Here is an 18640-nt window from a genome sequence, read left to right on the forward strand (position 1 = left end):
GTTAAACAGATTTCCTCTAGGTTTACTTGGTTATAGGCAACAATGTACTATTAATGCAAATAAAAATACCACCTGTGAGCACATTCACAGGTCTGTAACCACTTTTCCACATGATCTCTTAGCATACAATGCTTCCACTGCAGGAAGGGATTCTGGGAAATGACATGCAAATGCGCACACCATGTCACTTTTTACTTCGAATACATCATTAAATTATGCACCAAAAATAAGTGGAAGTCTGTGGCCATAGATGACGCAAAACATACATAGTATATAGATATACAGCAGCGGCAGCTTTTATTCGAGTAAAACCCGCCGGCTGCATGCGTCTGGGAAGCGGGGAGCCGCGGCGCGTGGCGGCGCACTGTGACGTCACAGTAACATGCGCGCCCGGCTTCCGCGGCTTCCCCGGCTTCCGCAGGCTTCCCCGACACCCCTGGAGATCAAATTAAGGTAAGCGGGGGTGCGGGGAAGCAGAGGGGCAGAGCAGAAGCCGGGTTCGGGGTCCGGAAGGGGGGGTAAATTGCGCGCGAAGAGGAGGGGGGGTGCGTGGGGGAAACGCGGCGGCGCGCGTTTATTACTGGCGGCAGCTGGGGTAGATCCCGGCTTGCCGGCGGCATTCAGTGCAATAAAAGATGTCGCTACTGTATATACGCATCTTGGTAGGCGTTGTCCGATTTCACAAAATGTATCAAACGAAAGCACGGTAATGCCTCTTCATTTTATTATGAAACTGAGTTCTATTTCCATTGGCGCCCGAGCTTTTAGCCGCGCTGCTCCCACTCCTTGGTCCAGTCTGCCTCGTACAGTTGAAGAGGCCCCTCTCTGGGAATCTATACAAACAGGCTCAAGACCTACCTGTTTACCCAGGCATTTAATTAATGAATCACACCCTGTCTGGCATTTAATAACTACAGCACCGTCCCATCCTGTATTGTATCTTTCCCTGTGTTTGGTCTTGTTTATAAGCTTAAATGTTTTCTTCTTTTTCCCTTTTTGTAACTGCGAAATGCTTTGAGTCCCATTGGGAGAAAAGCCCTATATAAATACAATTATTATTATTTCAAGTTTCTCATAGTTGCGTCTCTTTTATCATATTTAGTAAAGCATAGCCACACCACTTGATGTCCCAAGATGCCAAGTGATTGCCCATAAACGCAAAGCCATTTATAATCTCCTATTTTTCTCCCCACCATGTTTAAGTGTTTGTCTTTAGCTGCACAGATGCTACCTGAAACCACCGAGCTTGACGACAAATAGTTAGATCACACACTGTATATGTGGCAAGAGGTTTTCTTAAAGGAGCAGTCCCTCTCTGCATTCCTGTTTTTATAAAAAATAAATTGGAAGTAGGGGGTCCCCCCTATTGGTTCCCTGGATTCTTACTAGGATTGATGCCTGTGTACAAATCCCCCACGTCACATGGGCCAATATGAGGCCACAGCCAATGACGTTGTGTTTCCCTGTTGGCCTGCTTGACCAGGGAGATTGAAACCTACATTTTTCGTTTTCCCTGAAGGGGGCAGACTGACACTACTTTCAGTGGCTGGTATCTCGATAACAGACCGTGGGACCCCTGCTTCCAATGTAGCGGGTCCCCAGAGCTGCGAAAAAGGAACCCGCCTGCTCCCTATCAATCTGACACACAAAATAAGGCGGTGGGGGAACTTGAACCTTTAAAACGACTGTGCTTCTCACAGGCATACTTCATGGGCAAATCTGGTATTTTTTTTGGTTATCCGAGCCATGACCTCTGAAACCAGTAGTTCTAAAGCCAGTACAATCACTGTTTCATTCTCCAGGTTGCTTCCTCAAGGGCCAACAACAGGTCATGTTTTCAGGATATCCCTGCTTCAGCACAGGTGGTTGTCACTGATCCACCTGTGTTGAAGCAGAGAGATCCCGAAAACCTGACCCGTTGGTGGCCCATGACTGGAGTTGGCCATTCCTGCTCTAGATTGTAAGCTCTCACGAGCAGGGCCCTCATGATCTCCTTTGTATCTGTCTGTGCATGTTGTCCTCGCTTTGTATGTAACTGTTTATGTAATATCCATAACTCTGTACCCCATTGTACCGCGCGGCTGGATATGTTGGCGCTTCCCAAATAAACGACAATAACAGACTTTCTGTTCACCGGTTTGGTATCTGGTTGAACAGAAGTCTCTTGTAAATGTCTTGAGAATAGCCGACCTGCAGTTTTTGCGGATGCTTCCTTGCCGATTTTCGTGTTGGCAGGAAAACCAGATTCACATTGCAGTTCAAAAATTCCCCTCGCTGATGCCTTTCATTACTATGCGGGACTCCGGGAATGGTCTTTGCATGAATGGTGGGCTGCAACAATGAGTCAGGAATTGTGAGCTGTTCCCGCTACCTGTGCTGGTGACACGTTGTGTGTGTTCAAGTATTGAGACTTTGTAACTATGACAATGTTTAAAATACGTAGACATTAAGAGATGCCTTGATTGGCTTGATTCAATTAATTAATGCTGCTGATTGTGTTAGTAACAGGCAATGACCATCTAACCTCTCCGGTGAACGAGTGAGAAACTACTGTTATTTGGAAGTGCCGTTTAGTTGTACTGAGCATTGCAAAGTGCAACTCCTCTTGTTGAAAGAAAAAAAACACGAATGGAAAAATATACAGGTTGTCTCTGAAACACATTTCCTTTTTTTCTTAGTTCGAATTGTAAAGTGCCAAAGAGTTTGCAGTTTAGTTAGATTCATCACTAATCTCTCTTTGCTCTGCCCTTCGGGGAACATCCTAAACGTTCTCCCTTCTTGTTCACCTGGTGTCGTAGGCTACAGAACCGAGAAAAAGGGCCTTGTGCTGTTTTCCGAGAAGCAGAACCGAGGGTTGGTGGGGAATTTCAGTGTACTGCTTACCTTTCTGGTATTTCCTGTGTCAGGAATGACATCACAAACCAAGATGGCTGCATCCTGACTACTGAAGAGAAAGTAAGCAAAGTTGTATTGTTTAATATATAGTTTGTGTGTGTGTATATATTTATTGTAGAACATATTTAAATTGTGTGTGTGTATACGTAAATACATACGTACAGTATAGACGTACACATACACACATACGTGTGTGTTTGTGTGTTGGCAATTGGTTAAAGCTGCTTTGCCACTTACAGTGAAATTAAAAAGTAGCTTGTCTGGTAGGCCTTCCCAAGCACTCATACTTCATACCCAATACTTTTTAGATATCTGAAACATGGCCTCTGAAAATATTAGCAATGAATCCACTATACCGCAGAATCGCTGTGTCCTTTGCTGGACTGCCAAAAGGAGCATGGCCAAAATATCAGATTTCCCATTTTATTTGGATGATTTGATAAATAATATCAGTTTATAGTAATACTGGTTTTATGGTCTGGATTTGGGTTGTTTACTGATGTATTTCACTTTCAGGTTCTATGGTCGGGCCCTTGAAATGGGATGTCCTTCCCATTTGGGGACCATTAAGGAAAAGATTGTGTTGCAGAGTTGCCGCAAAAGGAAGTGAGAGAGATCGAGTCGGGCGAAATGTCAGCTGTGACCCCAGCAACCCAGGCTCCCCAGGGCCCAGCGAACCCTCCACCCCCAGAAATCACCAACACCACCAAGCCTGGCCGTAAGACCAACCAACTACAGTACATGCAGAATGTGGTGGTTAAGACCCTTTGGAAGCATCAGTTTGCTTGGCCTTTCTACCAACCCGTGGATTGCATTAAGCTAAGTTTACCTGTAAGTAAAGGTTCGGACGGGTGGTCCTCAGCAATCCATATTGGTTGGATAAACCTTTTCAGTGTAGAATTAGTTTATCATGTCTTTGGTCTCTATAAGGTGACAAGTTTGGTCAAAGGGTACTTTACAACACATTCACTTCCATTCAAGCGAATAATACGTCACTATACTGTTAACTGATGTTAGCTAGTCTATGTAGCAGCAATACAATAACTGATAATAGAAGGTATTTAGTGGTGGAATAGGGCATCCTCTGTTAAAACATAAATTTGCATCGCTCTTTGGGGTAGTTTTGTTTTGGAAATATAAACCTATGCATCTAAAATCATTCTGAATTCAATGTTATGTTGACTACAGTTGGAATAGACATATTCAAATATACATTTATTAAGCCTTTCTTATTTATCTTGTTACACACACACACTTGTACATTCCTACAGATGAACCGCTTACAATTGTATGTACAATTTCACAATGTTTATAATGGTCAGTCATTGCATTGTGCTTACAATATAGTCCTCTCACCATTGGTACCCTTTTTGTTTTTGTTTTTAATGAAAACCATATTACATTACTTATAGCTGTTGTGAATAAGCTTTTAGAATCACATTGATGCATCTTGAAGACGTCCGTGACCTCTGTTTGATACAGAAAGTCAACGGTTGTCACATTGGAATCATTAAAACCTCATCTAAAACATGTACCTGTGGCTTGTGGAGAGTTTGGATTCTGTCACTGTTCTACCATTAAGTTGAAGATGGGTCGGGGGGATGGGGGTGGTTACGAATAATGAAAGTACCGTAAATGCTCCTGATAACACATTTCAGACTTCATTCCCTTATAGTGGCATGATGTACTTTATTTTTTTTCTCTTGCTTTGGCAATTGCACAGGATTACCACAAGATTATTAAAAACCCAATGGATATGGGGACAATAAAGAAGAGGCTGGAGAGTAACTATTACTGGAGTGCCAACGAATGTATGCAGGATTTCAACACCATGTTTACAAACTGTTACATCTATAACAAGGTAAAATATGCGTGCGTTTGAAAGAGTGGGAAAGCCTCTTGCTACTAAATGGTTTCTGGTGTGGCTGCTTTTGCCGTTTAACGTGGCAGACTGGCAGGTAACAGGCTCTCTGCAGCATCATTGTCTGCACAGCAGGTCAGAAACACTTACCCACTTACATCAAATGTCCTGGACAAATACCTCCTCCTTAACCCAAGCGCTGAATAATTTGCAAGCTGTAGACATCCCATAGCTGTGCGCTCCAATAAATGAGCTTTTATTTCTCCCACGTAAGAGTGAATCTCCAGCTGTGCCTGCTTCCTGCTGTTGCGTTGGTACATTACACTTCTACCTGTTAACATGTGTAGACGCGGCACAGAGCCTTTCCCTGTTGTAACAAAGGGAGCGGCCGGCCCCTTCAAAGCAACCGCAGAAGCGGCTTTTAGTCAGGTATCAACCTTTGTCATGAAGGCTCAGTGCTCTCCCATTCTGCTGTCAGCACAGCTGCCTTTGCAGCATTCCATGCTCGGGCTGCAGTGTAAGCTTCACACTGGGCTTTCTGACTCTGTACAGAATCAAGGTAGGAGTTAAGGAATCTAATCAGCCTTTGCCAAGAAACTGTGCACACCATCTCCAGGGCTGAGTGGCAGAATGCAGGGCTACATGTTTAGGCCTCAATTGATTATTTCAGTATAGGGAAATTATTGCCTATAATTTCAAATATATTTTACACAGAAGCCTCTCACAATAAATGTAGTTGTGTGCTTTTCCCCCCCTTCATTTGAGAGAATTATAGTTAATAGATGATGCTCTCTCTTAGTCCACCGACGACATCGTTTTGATGGCACAAGCCTTGGAGAAGATTTTTTTACAGAAGGTAGCCCAGATGCCCCAGGAGGAAGTAGAATTGTTACCCCCTGCCCCAAAAGGCAAAGGCCGAAAAGCAGCACCAAGTAAACCGCAAACAGGTAACTAACCCAGCCTTTTTACCTTTGTAGTAAAGCACATGGACGCTCGTGGGACACTCCTAATTCCATCAGATAATCTCTCTGGGGTTTTCATAGCACCGTATAAAACTTCAAAACAATGTTTCATATGTGGGTCTAAAAATAATTTTGTGTAATTGAGGGATATTTTAACATTGTTCAACATTGTATCAGCGTTACAAAAATCCTTCTGTATTAGGGTAATTTCCACACTAATACTTCCTCTTGGCCCCTTTTGATTTGGGAGAGGGTACTCCTCTAAATCCCAGTTATGCCAAAATAGAAAGGCAGTTTACCACAGCAGACATGTCTTTGGGATGGTTGCAAGAGGTTAACCACTTCACTGCCACAGTAGCCATCCATGCATGGTTATGCGTCGGGTTGCAGCCCCCCTGTGAAACGATGCCTTATGCTAGCTCCAGTAAGATCTTTGTTCACTGAGAAGACGGCTGAGAGGGTGAACACTCCCGTCAGTATGGGAACGGGAGCGGTCGATGGGTTGTTTGTTAATAGACTGTTGAGGCAACCTTGTAATCCCGGCCCTTTTCTCTTATGGGCCATGAATAAATCCCATAGAAAGTACATTGGTACAGTACACCGTACACAGTTTTGCACGCCTACTCAAAGTAAGGCTCCATGGCAGCATTTTGGAAAAGGTGCTGGGTGCTGTTGGTCATTATCGGCTGTAAGCTGCTCACATACGCGGAGAATTTTGAAAATAATGCACCCCAGACTTGTTGTCGTTTTATTATAGTGTTGGTGCTATAATTATTATTTCTCCCCCCCTTCCTGGGTTTTTTCGTTCTCTTGTTTTCCTTCCAGTTATTTAATATGGTGGTTTGTATATTTATTTTCCTATTTTGCCTTTTCTTTCATGTGTTTTCCCCCCCCAACGCATTTTTTGGCATCACTCATGACCTCTGATGTCGGAGCTTTCTCTTTGACGTTTCTTTGGGCGGGTAGTCGGCCTATGTAAAGAACTATACATTTCACTGTTTTTGTCCTGGCAGAGGGGTGGTTATATCACCAAGACGTTGGCAATAAAACAACTTTTTTCTTCCTTTTTTTAAACCCGTCTGTAGTGCGTTATCTGCAAAATTCCAATGAATGAATCTCGATAGCGCAGCATCTGAACAAGTGGTAGTTTAGGAAGAATTTTTTTTTATAAAGAAATACGGTTGAGAAAATGTCCTGTAAGGTACCTTTTTAGTCTCGTGCCCTGACTTCAGAGTAGCTATCCCCTGATACTTAGACACACCAGTGCGACTACACAAACGGCAGCATGTATCACTCAAGTTAGGAAACTGTTTACTTTATTATAGAAAATGACCTGTATCCCCGTGTTTTCATGTACACCACTCCTCTTATACTATCAACTTGTTTCCATTTGATTTCCCTATATTCATCCCTTTTTTATGTTTCATACACAAAGAGAACCTTTTGATATATGTGCCAAAGCAGAACACATACAAACGTTTCATACGGTGGTTTCTTTAGGCGTACATTGCAACTTACACATCTGTACCCAAGGTTTGGCAAAGAACTGGGGTTTTATCACTTATCTACTTCTTTTCATCCCAACTTTGCTGCCTGTATTTGCGTCTCAAATAGAATTATATTGGGGAGTTCATCATAACCAAAGTTCCCAAAAATATAATTTGCTGTATAGTTAAAACAAAAGTTATGGTTGATGTTTTTTCTGTATTTGAGAAGAAAAATGGGTTAACGTAATGTGTATTAAAGCCCAAATCTTTTTCTTAGCACTGTTAAGTCTCCTCCTTCTGAATAGGAGTTATGGTGGGCTAAGGTTTAGTACCATTTGATGACATTGGCCTTAGTGATTTGCAGATATCCCGATAGAACAGAATTTGAATCATTGTGATCAGGTATTGCTGAGTGTTTTGCCCTCTGTTTCAGAAGAAGAAACACTTGTTGAGACAGCTCCACTGGTTGAAAATCCTGTGCCCGTTGAGAAGCCCAAACCGGCGCCCGCTGAGAAGCCCAAACCGGCGCCCGTTGAGAAGCCCAAACCGGCGCCCGTTGAGAAGCCCAAACCGGCGCCCGTTGAGAAGGTCAAACCGGCGCCCGTTGAGAAGGCCAAACCGGCTCCCGTTGAGAAGGCCAAACCGGCTCCCGTTGAGAAGGCCAAACCGGCTCCCGTTGAGAAGGCCAAACCGGCGCCTGTTGAGAAGGCAAAACCGGCGCCTGTTGAGAAGGCAAAACCGGCACCCGTTGAGAAACTGAAACCTCTTACGGCCGCCGAGAAACGCAAATTTGCGGCCGCCGAAAAACTTAAATCTGCGGCCGAGAAACTTAAATCTACAGCTGCTGAGAAACTCAAACCTGCGCCCGTTGAGAAACTCAAACCTGCTCCCGTTGAGAAACTCAAACCTGCTCCCATTGAGAAACTCAAACCTGCTCCCGTTGAGAAACTCAAACCTGCTCCCGTTGAGAAACTCAAACCTGCTCCCGTTGAGAAACCACCTCCTACTCCCAAGCCCGCAGTGGGGGCGCGTGGTGCTGGCAGACGGGCTGTACCGGCAGTGGAACGCCGTCGGGAACGTTACAAAGGTTTATTATATACTTGAGAAACTATTTATTTCCACCCATGTGCCACTGTCTTCAGATCTTTGTCATGCCAATGCCCAAAGAACATACATAGAGATGCTGTGTACCTCTAGTTGATAGTGATGTGGGATAACCTAACTGGACATCCTTGAGGTTCAGAGCTCAACCACTGGTTTTATATTTGTGTGAAGGCATATACATGCAGGCCTATTATGGTTGATGCCCATGCAGATAGGAAGGTAGAAAGTCTCAACATCTGGCCTCATTTTCATAATCTAGCACTGACTGTGCACTCATCTTGAGTGGATTAAATCTCAACTCCAATTGTCTTAATACGCATTTTTTTTTACATGGGTCAGGGAGGTAAAGGAATTTTTCCAGGATGTCCTGATTCATTGCCCTGTAGTGTAACTGCTAACGTCCCATTGTTTTTTTGCCCAACTCCAGTTCTTCAGACACAATAACAGAACAGGGTTCAACCCCTTTTCTACGACTGTCCAGCAACGCATTCCTCTGGGGCCTAAGTTGAAAAGCACTTGGTCCTAAATGCAATTAACTTGGTTGTAGGCGTTGGTTCCTAAAGGTGAAAAAAGGCTATTTTTTTTTTCTTGGTGTGTATTCTTGAGGATTGTAGTTTGAAAATCGTAACTACCGTAAAAAGAGAGGACAGACCTCTGGCTCCCAAATTTTGTGCTAGCACCTGGATTTTTTTTTTTTTTTTTTTTTTTTTTTTTTTTAGTTATCCTGCTCTACTACTGATGGATCAATTGTTGATCAATCCCTTTATTGCCTGGGTTATAGGTAGTATTCCCCTGCTGTACTAAAATGGTTTGTACCAGGGATGGCCAACTCCAGTCCTCAAGGGGCATCAATGGGTCAGGTTTTAAGGTTATCCATGGTTCAGCACAGGTGGCTAAATTAATGAAGCACAGATGGCTCAATCTGAGCCACCTGTGCTGAAGCTGGGATATCATGAAAACCTGACCTGTTGGTGGCCCTTGAGGACTACAGTTGGCCACTCCTGTTTTATACAGTACTCTATGCAGTAGGAATCCCCAAATAGTTAACATGAAGGCTTTCTGTGTTCAGGAATGAAGCAAGCTGCAGCCATCTCCTCTGTGAGCCCGACGGTGCAGCTTACCAATATCGCCCCCATGATTTCTCAGACGCAAGTCATCGCTGCCACTCCTGTGCCAACTATAACGGCAAGTGTAGCTCCACCAGCTGCACTACCTGTTCCTCCACCACCTCCAGCCGCCACTCTTCCCATAGTTCCAGTGGTACCTCCAGCACCTCCTGTTGTTAAGGTATGGGAAGAAAAAGTTGCTAAGCTTTGCCTCACGTGTATAGGGTCTGTTAAAGTTAAACGCTCCCTTGGCTCAGAACTTGCCACCTAACGTAGCTGACAAGCAGGGAGAGCAGTACTTGATTGAGTTCATGTGCGGCTGTTCTTCAGAGATTTAGAGTTAAAAAGATGCAGACATGGTACAACAATTCTATGCACGAATGTGCATGAACTATTTTTTTGTGTTGTACGGTGTCCTACATTTTCAGAAAACCGGGTAACGGGTACCCGGGCAAAATGAACCAATGTGCCGGGTTACTCGGACAGCACTTGGCTGCAAGGTGAGGAAGACCGCTGCGGAGACTGAGGAGGATCATGGCGACATCTGGGAGCAGCAGCAGAGGTCCTGGTGGCGGTGGCAGCAGCAGAAATCCGTATTAAGCCGGCGGGAGCAGCAGGAATACAGCACACAGCTGATGCCGGGGAACCCTGTGACCGGAGCATGAGTGGACAGCCGGGGAGGAGCCGGCTGTTCAATAGGAACGCTCCTGCTCCGGTCACAGGGTTCCCCGGCTCACACTGGTATCGGCTGTGTGCTGTACTCCTGCTGCTCCCGCCGGCTGAACACGGATTTCTGCCGCTGCCACCGCCACCTGGACATCTGCTGCTGCTCCCAGATGTCACCGCCGTCGTCCTCACTGGTCTTCCTCACCTTCCGTCGCCGGCTGCAGGTAAGTGTTGAAGTATTTTCAGCTACTCTGAAATTACCTGGCACCGGTTTCGACCCGGTGCCGGTCCCAGCCCCCTGCTGCCGGGTCCAGGAAATTTCCGGGTAGCTGAAAAAGCAACGGGTACTTGGTACATCACTACTATTTTTCTTTTTCTCATTAGCATCCTCGTTTGGACCAAAGGGTCAGTCCTTTATAGCTCCTAGTCGGGGAATTGCTGATAAAGCGCTATGACGAAGGGAAACATTGTCTTAGGATACGTCATTCATTTAATAATACAATTGGTCTCGGGTGCCACGGTCTATTCACTCCCGCATTTTTGGCAATTTATGGACAATAATTGCCTGTCCTTTTTGGGGTGAAGTCCCGTTTGTGTTACATGTATGGGGTGTATAATGGCGATGATTCTCCAGGAAGCGCAAGGATATGTGAAAGTAAAAGAATATATTGATAGTGCAATATTGTATGTGATGAATATAGATAAGGCTGTTCTATTATAAATATACTCACAAGTGTGAGGAGATTAAGCGCACATAAAGGTATCTTTGAGTGATATGGATGTCACACAACGGTCAGGAGTTCAGTTTCGGCCCCCATGTAGACTCCAAAACACCTTAAATAAGAAGACTGGACATAGTGCAGACTGTATACAAAGGATTTTTAAAAGGTAAGTGGAAAATATTACACTCACATGGTTTCAAAAGTTTAAAAGCATTTCGACCACACGTAGTGAATCTCAGCAGCCGGATAGGTGGTAGCGATGGTTCCCCTCCTCTGTGGCGTGCGTGTCACGGGTTGCGTTCCAACGGCACCGGAAGTGATGTCATCTACTTCCAGGGGTTCCGGCCAATGCTGAAGGTACCTCTCGCAGTGGATCTCAGCAGCCGGATAGGTAGTGGCTCTGATTCACTTCCGGTGCCGTTGGAACGCAACCCGTGACACGCACGCCACAGAGGAGGGGAACCATCGCTACCACCTATCCGGCTGCTGAGATTCACTACGTGTGGTCGAAATGCTTTTAAACTTTTGAAACCATGTGAGTGTAATATTTTCCACTTACCTTTTAAAAATCCTTTGTATACAGTCTGCACTATGTCCAGTCTTCTTATTTAAGGTGTTTTGGAGTTTACATGGGGGCCGAAACTGAACTCCTGACCGTTGTGTGACATCCATATCACTCAAAGATACCTTTATGTGCCCTTAATCTCCTCACACTTGTGAGTATATTTATAATAGAACAGCCTTATCTATATTCATCACATACAATATTGCACTATCAATATATTCTTTTACTTTCACATATCCTTGCGCTTCCTGGAGAATCATCGCCATTATCTACCAAGAGGACAGACAGAGAAATCCTTACCGGGTTATAGCAGCATCAGTTTATGTGTTTGTATAAGTATCACCCTTTGATTATCTTATCACCTTTTGATTATCTAATCACTGTTTTCATTTTATTTTTATTTGATGTGTCTATACAAGTATCACCCGTAGATTATTGAATCACCATTTCCACTATTTCTAGCAAGATTTGATTTATTTAGAGCGCCACTATTTGATAAGTTTCCTTTTCACATGTATGGGGTGTAGAATGGAGAAACAAAAGTGCAAAATACCTTAATCATTACCTGCTCTGTAAGTATGTGGGTGCAGCTGTGGTAGTTGGGAGGCTGAGAGGGGGTGCCTTATCCTACAGCACCTTGAGTAAGTTGTGTCGATTGCTCCATGTTGCCAACAGTAGATGTTCCCTGAGCTTCAGTCCAACGTTTTGGGTGGAAGTAGGATGATCAATCATGCACCAGCATTTGACAGGCTATGGTCTGATCGCTGTTCTTCCATAGTCTCCATGGGCACCACATAACTCCTTGATTTTGAGGTTCACATAGAAGAGCGATCTTGTGACCGCTGCAGAAGCATGGTGAAGTGCACTTGTTGAGGTAGATTGTAGGTACAGGTGACAACCCTTTTGTAAAACACAAGCTACTTCTATAGCTGGTGCTTTTTCTTTGTCTAACGACCTCTCCTTAATGCCCCGTTGTATTTATTTTTTCTTCCCGCCAGAAAAAAGGAGTGAAGCGAAAAGCCGACACCACCACCCCCACAACGTCTGCCATCACTGCCAGCCGCAGTGAGTCACCCATCCCTCTCCTAGAGCCCAAGCAAGCAAAGGTAGCGAATAGACGGGAGAGCGGCGGTCGCCCCATTAAGCCACCAAAGAAGGACTTGGAGGAGGGCGAGGTGCCCCAACACGCAGGCAAAAAGGGCAAGCTGACCGAGCACCTCAAGTACTGTGATAGCATCCTGAAGGAGATGCTTTCGAAAAAACACGCTGCCTATGCCTGGCCCTTTTACAAACCTGTGGATGCAGAGGCCTTGGAACTGCATGACTATCACGATATTATCAAGCACCCAATGGATCTCAGTAGTGTTAAAGTATGTCCACCGTGACCTTCAACTCTGCATGCTGCTTGTTGTTTCAATGCCCATTCTCGCGCTCGGCAGAGCCAATTCCCTACAGTAGTATCTATTTATTTGTTTTTATTACGGTGCTCTCCAGTAGGTAACCCAAGAGAATGGTCTACAGTAGGCTCCAGACAAAGGATTATTAGTTTGAAACATTTTGTGTGTGGCTTTGGCGGTCAGTACGAGTCGCAGGCATCGCTCCCCAAGTTAGCCTTGTGATTTAAGCCTTTGCTCTAAAGTGGAAGAACCCAGTTTTGAGCCCAAATGCTGTTAAGATCACGGTAAAGTCACCTTATCGCCCCTGATGTTTTAATAGTCCACAAAAAAATAGATTGCAAGCTGTTTGGTTAAATGACTCATGTTCTTGTTTAATGATATTTCCAGCCCTGCATACATTTGTACCAGAATACATTTATTATAAAAAGCACCTAATCCTTTCCCAAATCTACTATCTAAGTGTTGGATAAAGTATTTGTTAAAGCCTGTGTTGTGCTAGCCCCCTGGAGTCCTGTTTCAGTGAATTTACTAAAACCCCTTCTCCAACAGAATACCTCTTTGTGGAGAATAGTCCTCTTTGTGGAGAATAGTCGTATCTATGGTGCATGTCTACGCAGTCTAGATTGGTTTGGGCATTGAGTGCATGTTGGACAGATTCAGCTGCAAGTTCTATCATGTGAGCATTGAAGCTCATTTAGAATAAGTGTTGGCAACAGGATACACTAGGATCTCAGAATGAGAGGTTTTATTTAACATTATGACAAAGCAACAGTTTGTTAGTCCATCTTTAGTGCTAGAAAGATGCTTGACAAGTATTACTGACTTAAAGTATGTTGATTACAGCATTTTCACCTGTTGGAATTATGTAGCCTCCAAAGTCAGGCTGCCAGAAGTCAGTCTCTCCAACAGGACAAATTTAGGTAGTCTGTTTTTGTTGTATATCGATCTATAACTTGAAAAATTCCTAGATCCACCATAATTAAAGGTAGTATTTCTCACTTTGACAAGTATTTACAACACACTAACCTCTGTACTGATGGCTCTCCAGTAACAAGCCAGTGAATATCTACACTACATTTGTATTTATGTATAGCTCAGATACACATTTTTTCTCAGCAACTCCGTGAAAGCAGTAGTTTATCTTTAATAGTCCACTGCTTCTGAAAATGTGCATGCTATGTGTAGCAGTGCTGATTCTGCATATACCTTTCCAGCCAAGCTTACAGAACTTGGAGAGCGAAGATCCTAACATAATTGCCTTCTGTAGATAATTACAGTTAATATTACTGTCTTGGCCTTAATGCCGAACAACAATTGAGAACCCAGTTTTCTTTTTTTTGGATTTGGTGGGAACGTTCTCCTATTGATTTGAAATGTATGTCTCTTTCTCTAGGAAAAAATAGAGCTTGCATAGTTTTGTTCTTTATGCATAGAGATACTGTGGATTTAATGAACTCATAAAACAGTTCAAGTTAGATGTTTGTTAGCAAGGACATATCAACAGGGAAGCACTTGTCAGAAACATTTCTATTCCATTCTTGGCCTAACATTTTCTATGTTGTTAAAGCAGCAATACGGCAGTTTGACTTAAAAAAAATATAGGATTTATTTTTTTAATTTTTACAGGATTGAAACGGGATCTTCGGAGCAGAACTGTTCAATTCGGGTGCGGGGACCCCCTGCTTTCAGAGATACCTCCGTAGGGGGCGCTGGTATCTCTACAGTCAGAGAAACTGTGTGCCTAACATAATGTCAGCATTTAAATGTCCTGCCAATAGGAAGCCGTGATGTCATGCGGTGCGGCTTCCTATTGGTCTGTGTGACGGGACATTTAAACTGGAGAGATATCGGCACCCCTACAGAGGTAAGTATCTCAGGAAGCAGGGGGTCCCCGGAGCTGAAATGAACACCGTTCAGCTCAGAAGACCTGCTTCAACCCTGTAATAAAAACAAAAATGAAACCAGTATTGCTGCTGTAAATAGAAAACGTACTTATATACAGTAAATAGTAACAGTCTTTGTAATGAAGAGATCACATACTTGCACCAGCCGCACTGCACAGCGGTGGACACTGCCCCTGATCCCATTCTTGTGAGTAGGGATTGATCATTTGATCAGGAAAGGATGCTTGCAAAAATCACAATTTGTGAATAAAATGGTGCTGACAATCTAGAGTGATAAGTCAGAAATAGTGGCGATATGCTGTTTTCCATTATAATTCATTACTTTGTTTTTTCTTCCTTTTAATTTCAAATTCTTAATGTTTTGTTGAGCATCAAATTATATTCCACTCCATGATCCAGCCTGTAAAAACCAACTACATCTCCAACTGGTGCTATGCTGGTACACACACCATAGAGACACACACACACACGTGCCCATAGAAAGAGACACACACACGTGCCCATAGAGAGAGTGACACACACACACAGACCTGCCAATAGACACACATACACTGACATGCCCATTGACACACATACACTGACATGCCCATTGACACACACACACATACTATGACGTGCCCATTTAGAGAGAGACATTCATGGTTCCAATCTAGGCTGCTGAACGGAGGCTCACTTCCAATCTCACGTTGTCCAAATCAAACTTTGGGATCCTGGTAATGGTGAATGGTGTCTTTATCCACTTTGTGTGAGTAATTGTGGCATTTGAGGCTGGATGGTGAATTGGAATACCGAGCTTCTACATTACTAAAACAAGGAACCAGGTAACTCAAACTAACCTCATTAATTTCCATGGGTTTTCAAAAGCTCCTTGAATTAATGATACAAGCTGTTATATTAAGACAATGTAGTCCGGTTTAAATCAGGAAATGAGAGGTTGCAAGCTAATCTGGGTTGTTGCTTCATTTGTGATATAAGTAGTAAAAAGAAGAACTTAACCACCATACTTGTAGATCCAAAGGAGAGGGGCGTCTAAAGGGACCAGGATGCATAATTACCGATATGTATGCAGTGGAAAAGGGGCTTGAGTTGCCAGACTGTGGATGTAAAGATTTGAAGAGTGTTATAATATTCTAGTCTAGGAAGTATAGAAAATGAATGGCACACAAAAGGTGAACACATACTAATTAGACAGGCTGTTCTAGATGACAGAAGTTTTAGCTACAACAGGTTCCCAAACTTCCTATTATTACTTCGAGCTTGAGAAAGGGATAAGCTGGTCCTGATGCATTTCTCACCTGTAACTGAACCACGCTCGTGCACTAAGATTAGTGTTGGAAAGCTCAGGTTTGTTTTTTTTGTTAAGGCTACAGTAACTTACAAGATGAGACATGTATCTGATTTGACAAAGCAGAAGAGATTGAACCAGGTATCGCTCCGTAATATTTGCTGAGCTTGATTTTTCTGATGTAGGTTGGTTAAGATATTTCATTTTTACTATGTTAAAATAATCCGAGGAACTTTGAACAGATGTGAGGCGTGAGCTTCTCCAGTGGTTTCAGCAATAGAAAGATTAATAATATGTAATTTGGGTGAATATTTAGTAAAGCAAATGTTGTATTAGATATTGCCTTTTGAACTAAGGATTTCCTTATCCTTAGGGTTTTATAACCCGTCCATATTAGGTTGGTATCTTTTTCCAGTTGGATCAGACGCTAGTCTTCATATCTTTATATTGGTTATTATTAAAAAGTCATAGCTGGCCAATTGTTGGACTATGCGTGATGTATAGTTCTTGTCTAGCTGTAGTCATGCCTTTTTATTGGTCCAACATTGAGTTCATACACAGATTCATTCAACACGTAGTTCCATGATGGACGATTTTCAAACTAAACTCTGTTCTTCCGATCCATAACCTTGTTTAGGTTTTCCTATATGTTTTTGTTAATTCAATATAAGGGAACCACAATGTGCAAATATGTCGGTGTAGCGATACAATCTCCAAAGTAAACTTGATTCCTTTCACACTATTCTTTTCCTTTGCAGCTTATGGTTACATGTTATTCGCTTCTGTTGGGGTTGTTTGGCTTTGTTCTTGCGGTTTTCCTAGAGCAGGAGTGGCCAACTCCAGTCCTCATGGGCCACCAACAGGCCAGGTTTTAGGGATATCCCAGCTTCAGCACAGGTGGCTCAGGGGTATCCTAATAACCTGAACTGTTGGTAGCTCTTGAGGACTGGAGTTGGCCACCCCTGGTCAAGATTCTAGAAGAACGTGCTGAAGCAGGGATATCACTCATGCCTGGCCTTTTTGGTGGCCTTTGAGAACTGTAGTGGGCCACCTCTGTCCTACCGTGACGTCACTCTTAACTTGTTTAACAGTAGCAAGTTGAAGCCTGCTCTCTTACTAGCTTTTGCAGTGGTCTGGCTTTAAGTACTCGCCCCCCTCTCATCCCCTGTTGGGAATAATTTGTCCCGTTTAATACGATTTTAATCCATTGTTTAAGAAAAATGAATGCAATTTGTTGGGCTGTGGCTTTTGGCAATAATAATTTCTAGTTCTTTTAACATGTTAATTTAATTTTTGGATTGCAGAAAAAAATGGACGTCCGGGAGTACCAGGATGCGCAAGCTTTTGCGGCGGATATACGGTTAATGTTTTCAAACTGTTACAAATACAACCCTCCCGACCATGAGGTGGTTGCAATGGCCAGGAAACTGCAGGTAATAATAGTCTGTTAATTTCCAAACCAATAATTAACGGGCATTTATGAAAACTCTGACCCTCATTTGGAAGTATTGTTTCACAGTAATTATAATCTGGTTATATTTTCTGTTAGGTGCAAGTTGATGTGTAAAGAGGGCGGTGGGGATGTATGTGTAGCTTGGCAACATGGTGAGATGTGATAGCAAGAACTGTAACTTGGGAAAGTGGAGTACAGTAGGATGTGATGGAGACCTTTTGGTCCCTTGGGAGGCATGTTAAGCAAATGGGACAACAAGCTATCTGCAGGAAACTGTCTTACCTGTTACAATATCCACCCCAAATTGGCAATGTTTAGTTGTAGGAAAAACGGGATTGTGCCCTCCGAAGGCCTACAGGAGGAGACTATTCTTTGACTGTCATTGGTTTGCTACTATTTGATCTTCACCGTTTCTATGCTGTTGAATTGTCATCTCCTGGTTGCCAAAAAACACATTCTGGTGTTACATGTGGCAACGAGGATTATGGCACGTGTTCTAATTAGGGATTCCAGGTTTCGGCTTTCAATTTTTTTTTGGTGTTTTTGTATGTGTATGTGTGGGGGGGGGGGGTAGGATGTGTTTATTAGTGTAAACAATGGGGGGGGGGGAATTACCTACATTGAATTTGGCTTTTATCAGTGCACTTTTTTTTAACCTTTCCTTGCTCCACTTGTGTTTTCTTCGTGTCCTCGCTATGGCAAGGCTGCTACAAGAGGTGGAGATCAATAGGAAATTATGCTTTATTTCGGTTTATCGGTTTTAACCAAAAGTGGCAGTTAAAACCTAAAACTGGAATCCCTGATTATAATGTAGAAACACTTTCAAGATATCTAAAATGTAGATATCTTGGGGTGAGGGGGGTTGAGCCAGCACAGGTGGCTCAATCAGTGGCTCGGTCAACGGCTGATAAGTCGAACTCAGGGCTATCCTTAAAATCTGACCTGTTGGTGGCCCTTGAGGACTGGAGTTGGCCACCCCTGTTCTAGGAACTCATAATGTTCTAGATACAGAAAATCAAATTCTTGAAGCGTTTGCGGATTTTGGTAGATACTGAGCTTAGAACGTTATCTTGCCAAATTCAATATGGTGGGAAAGATTCAATTGACACAGAAGGATAAACCAACCACCTTCTGTAATTAAGGCATATTCCGTTTGGCCCGATTTTATGTATTTGCTAGTTTTTCCACCCAATAGTTGACGCCAGAGGTTCATTTAATACAAATACGGATAAT

The 18640-nt window shown here is 43.3% G+C and overlaps 1 protein-coding gene across 6 annotated transcripts in view; it reads left to right on the plus strand.

The window, feature by feature from the left end:
• The window catches only part of BRD3 (bromodomain containing 3), a 47618-nt gene that overhangs the window by 17067 nt on the left and 11911 nt on the right, over positions 1–18640 (plus strand). For 5 of the 6 annotated variants that reach the window (XM_075578930.1, XM_075578928.1, XM_075578933.1 and 2 more), the window contains 8 exons: positions 2799–2955; positions 3412–3726; positions 4619–4756; positions 5556–5703; positions 7639–8292; positions 9379–9596; positions 12367–12738; positions 17259–17387. In XM_075578930.1, coding sequence (XP_075435045.1) covers positions 3526–3726; positions 4619–4756; positions 5556–5703; positions 7639–8292; positions 9379–9596; positions 12367–12738; positions 17259–17387 — 1860 coding nt within the window. In that variant the 5' untranslated portion in view covers positions 2799–2955; positions 3412–3525. The remainder of the gene's footprint in view (positions 1–2798; positions 2956–3411; positions 3727–4618; positions 4757–5555; positions 5704–7638; positions 8293–9378; positions 9597–12366; positions 12739–17258; positions 17388–18640) is intronic. The other variant, XM_075578932.1, reaches the window with a different exon arrangement.

The sequence above is a fragment of the Ascaphus truei genome, chromosome 21 (assembly GCF_040206685.1).
Source record: "Ascaphus truei isolate aAscTru1 chromosome 21, aAscTru1.hap1, whole genome shotgun sequence".
Lineage (NCBI taxonomy): Eukaryota > Metazoa > Chordata > Amphibia > Anura > Ascaphidae > Ascaphus > Ascaphus truei.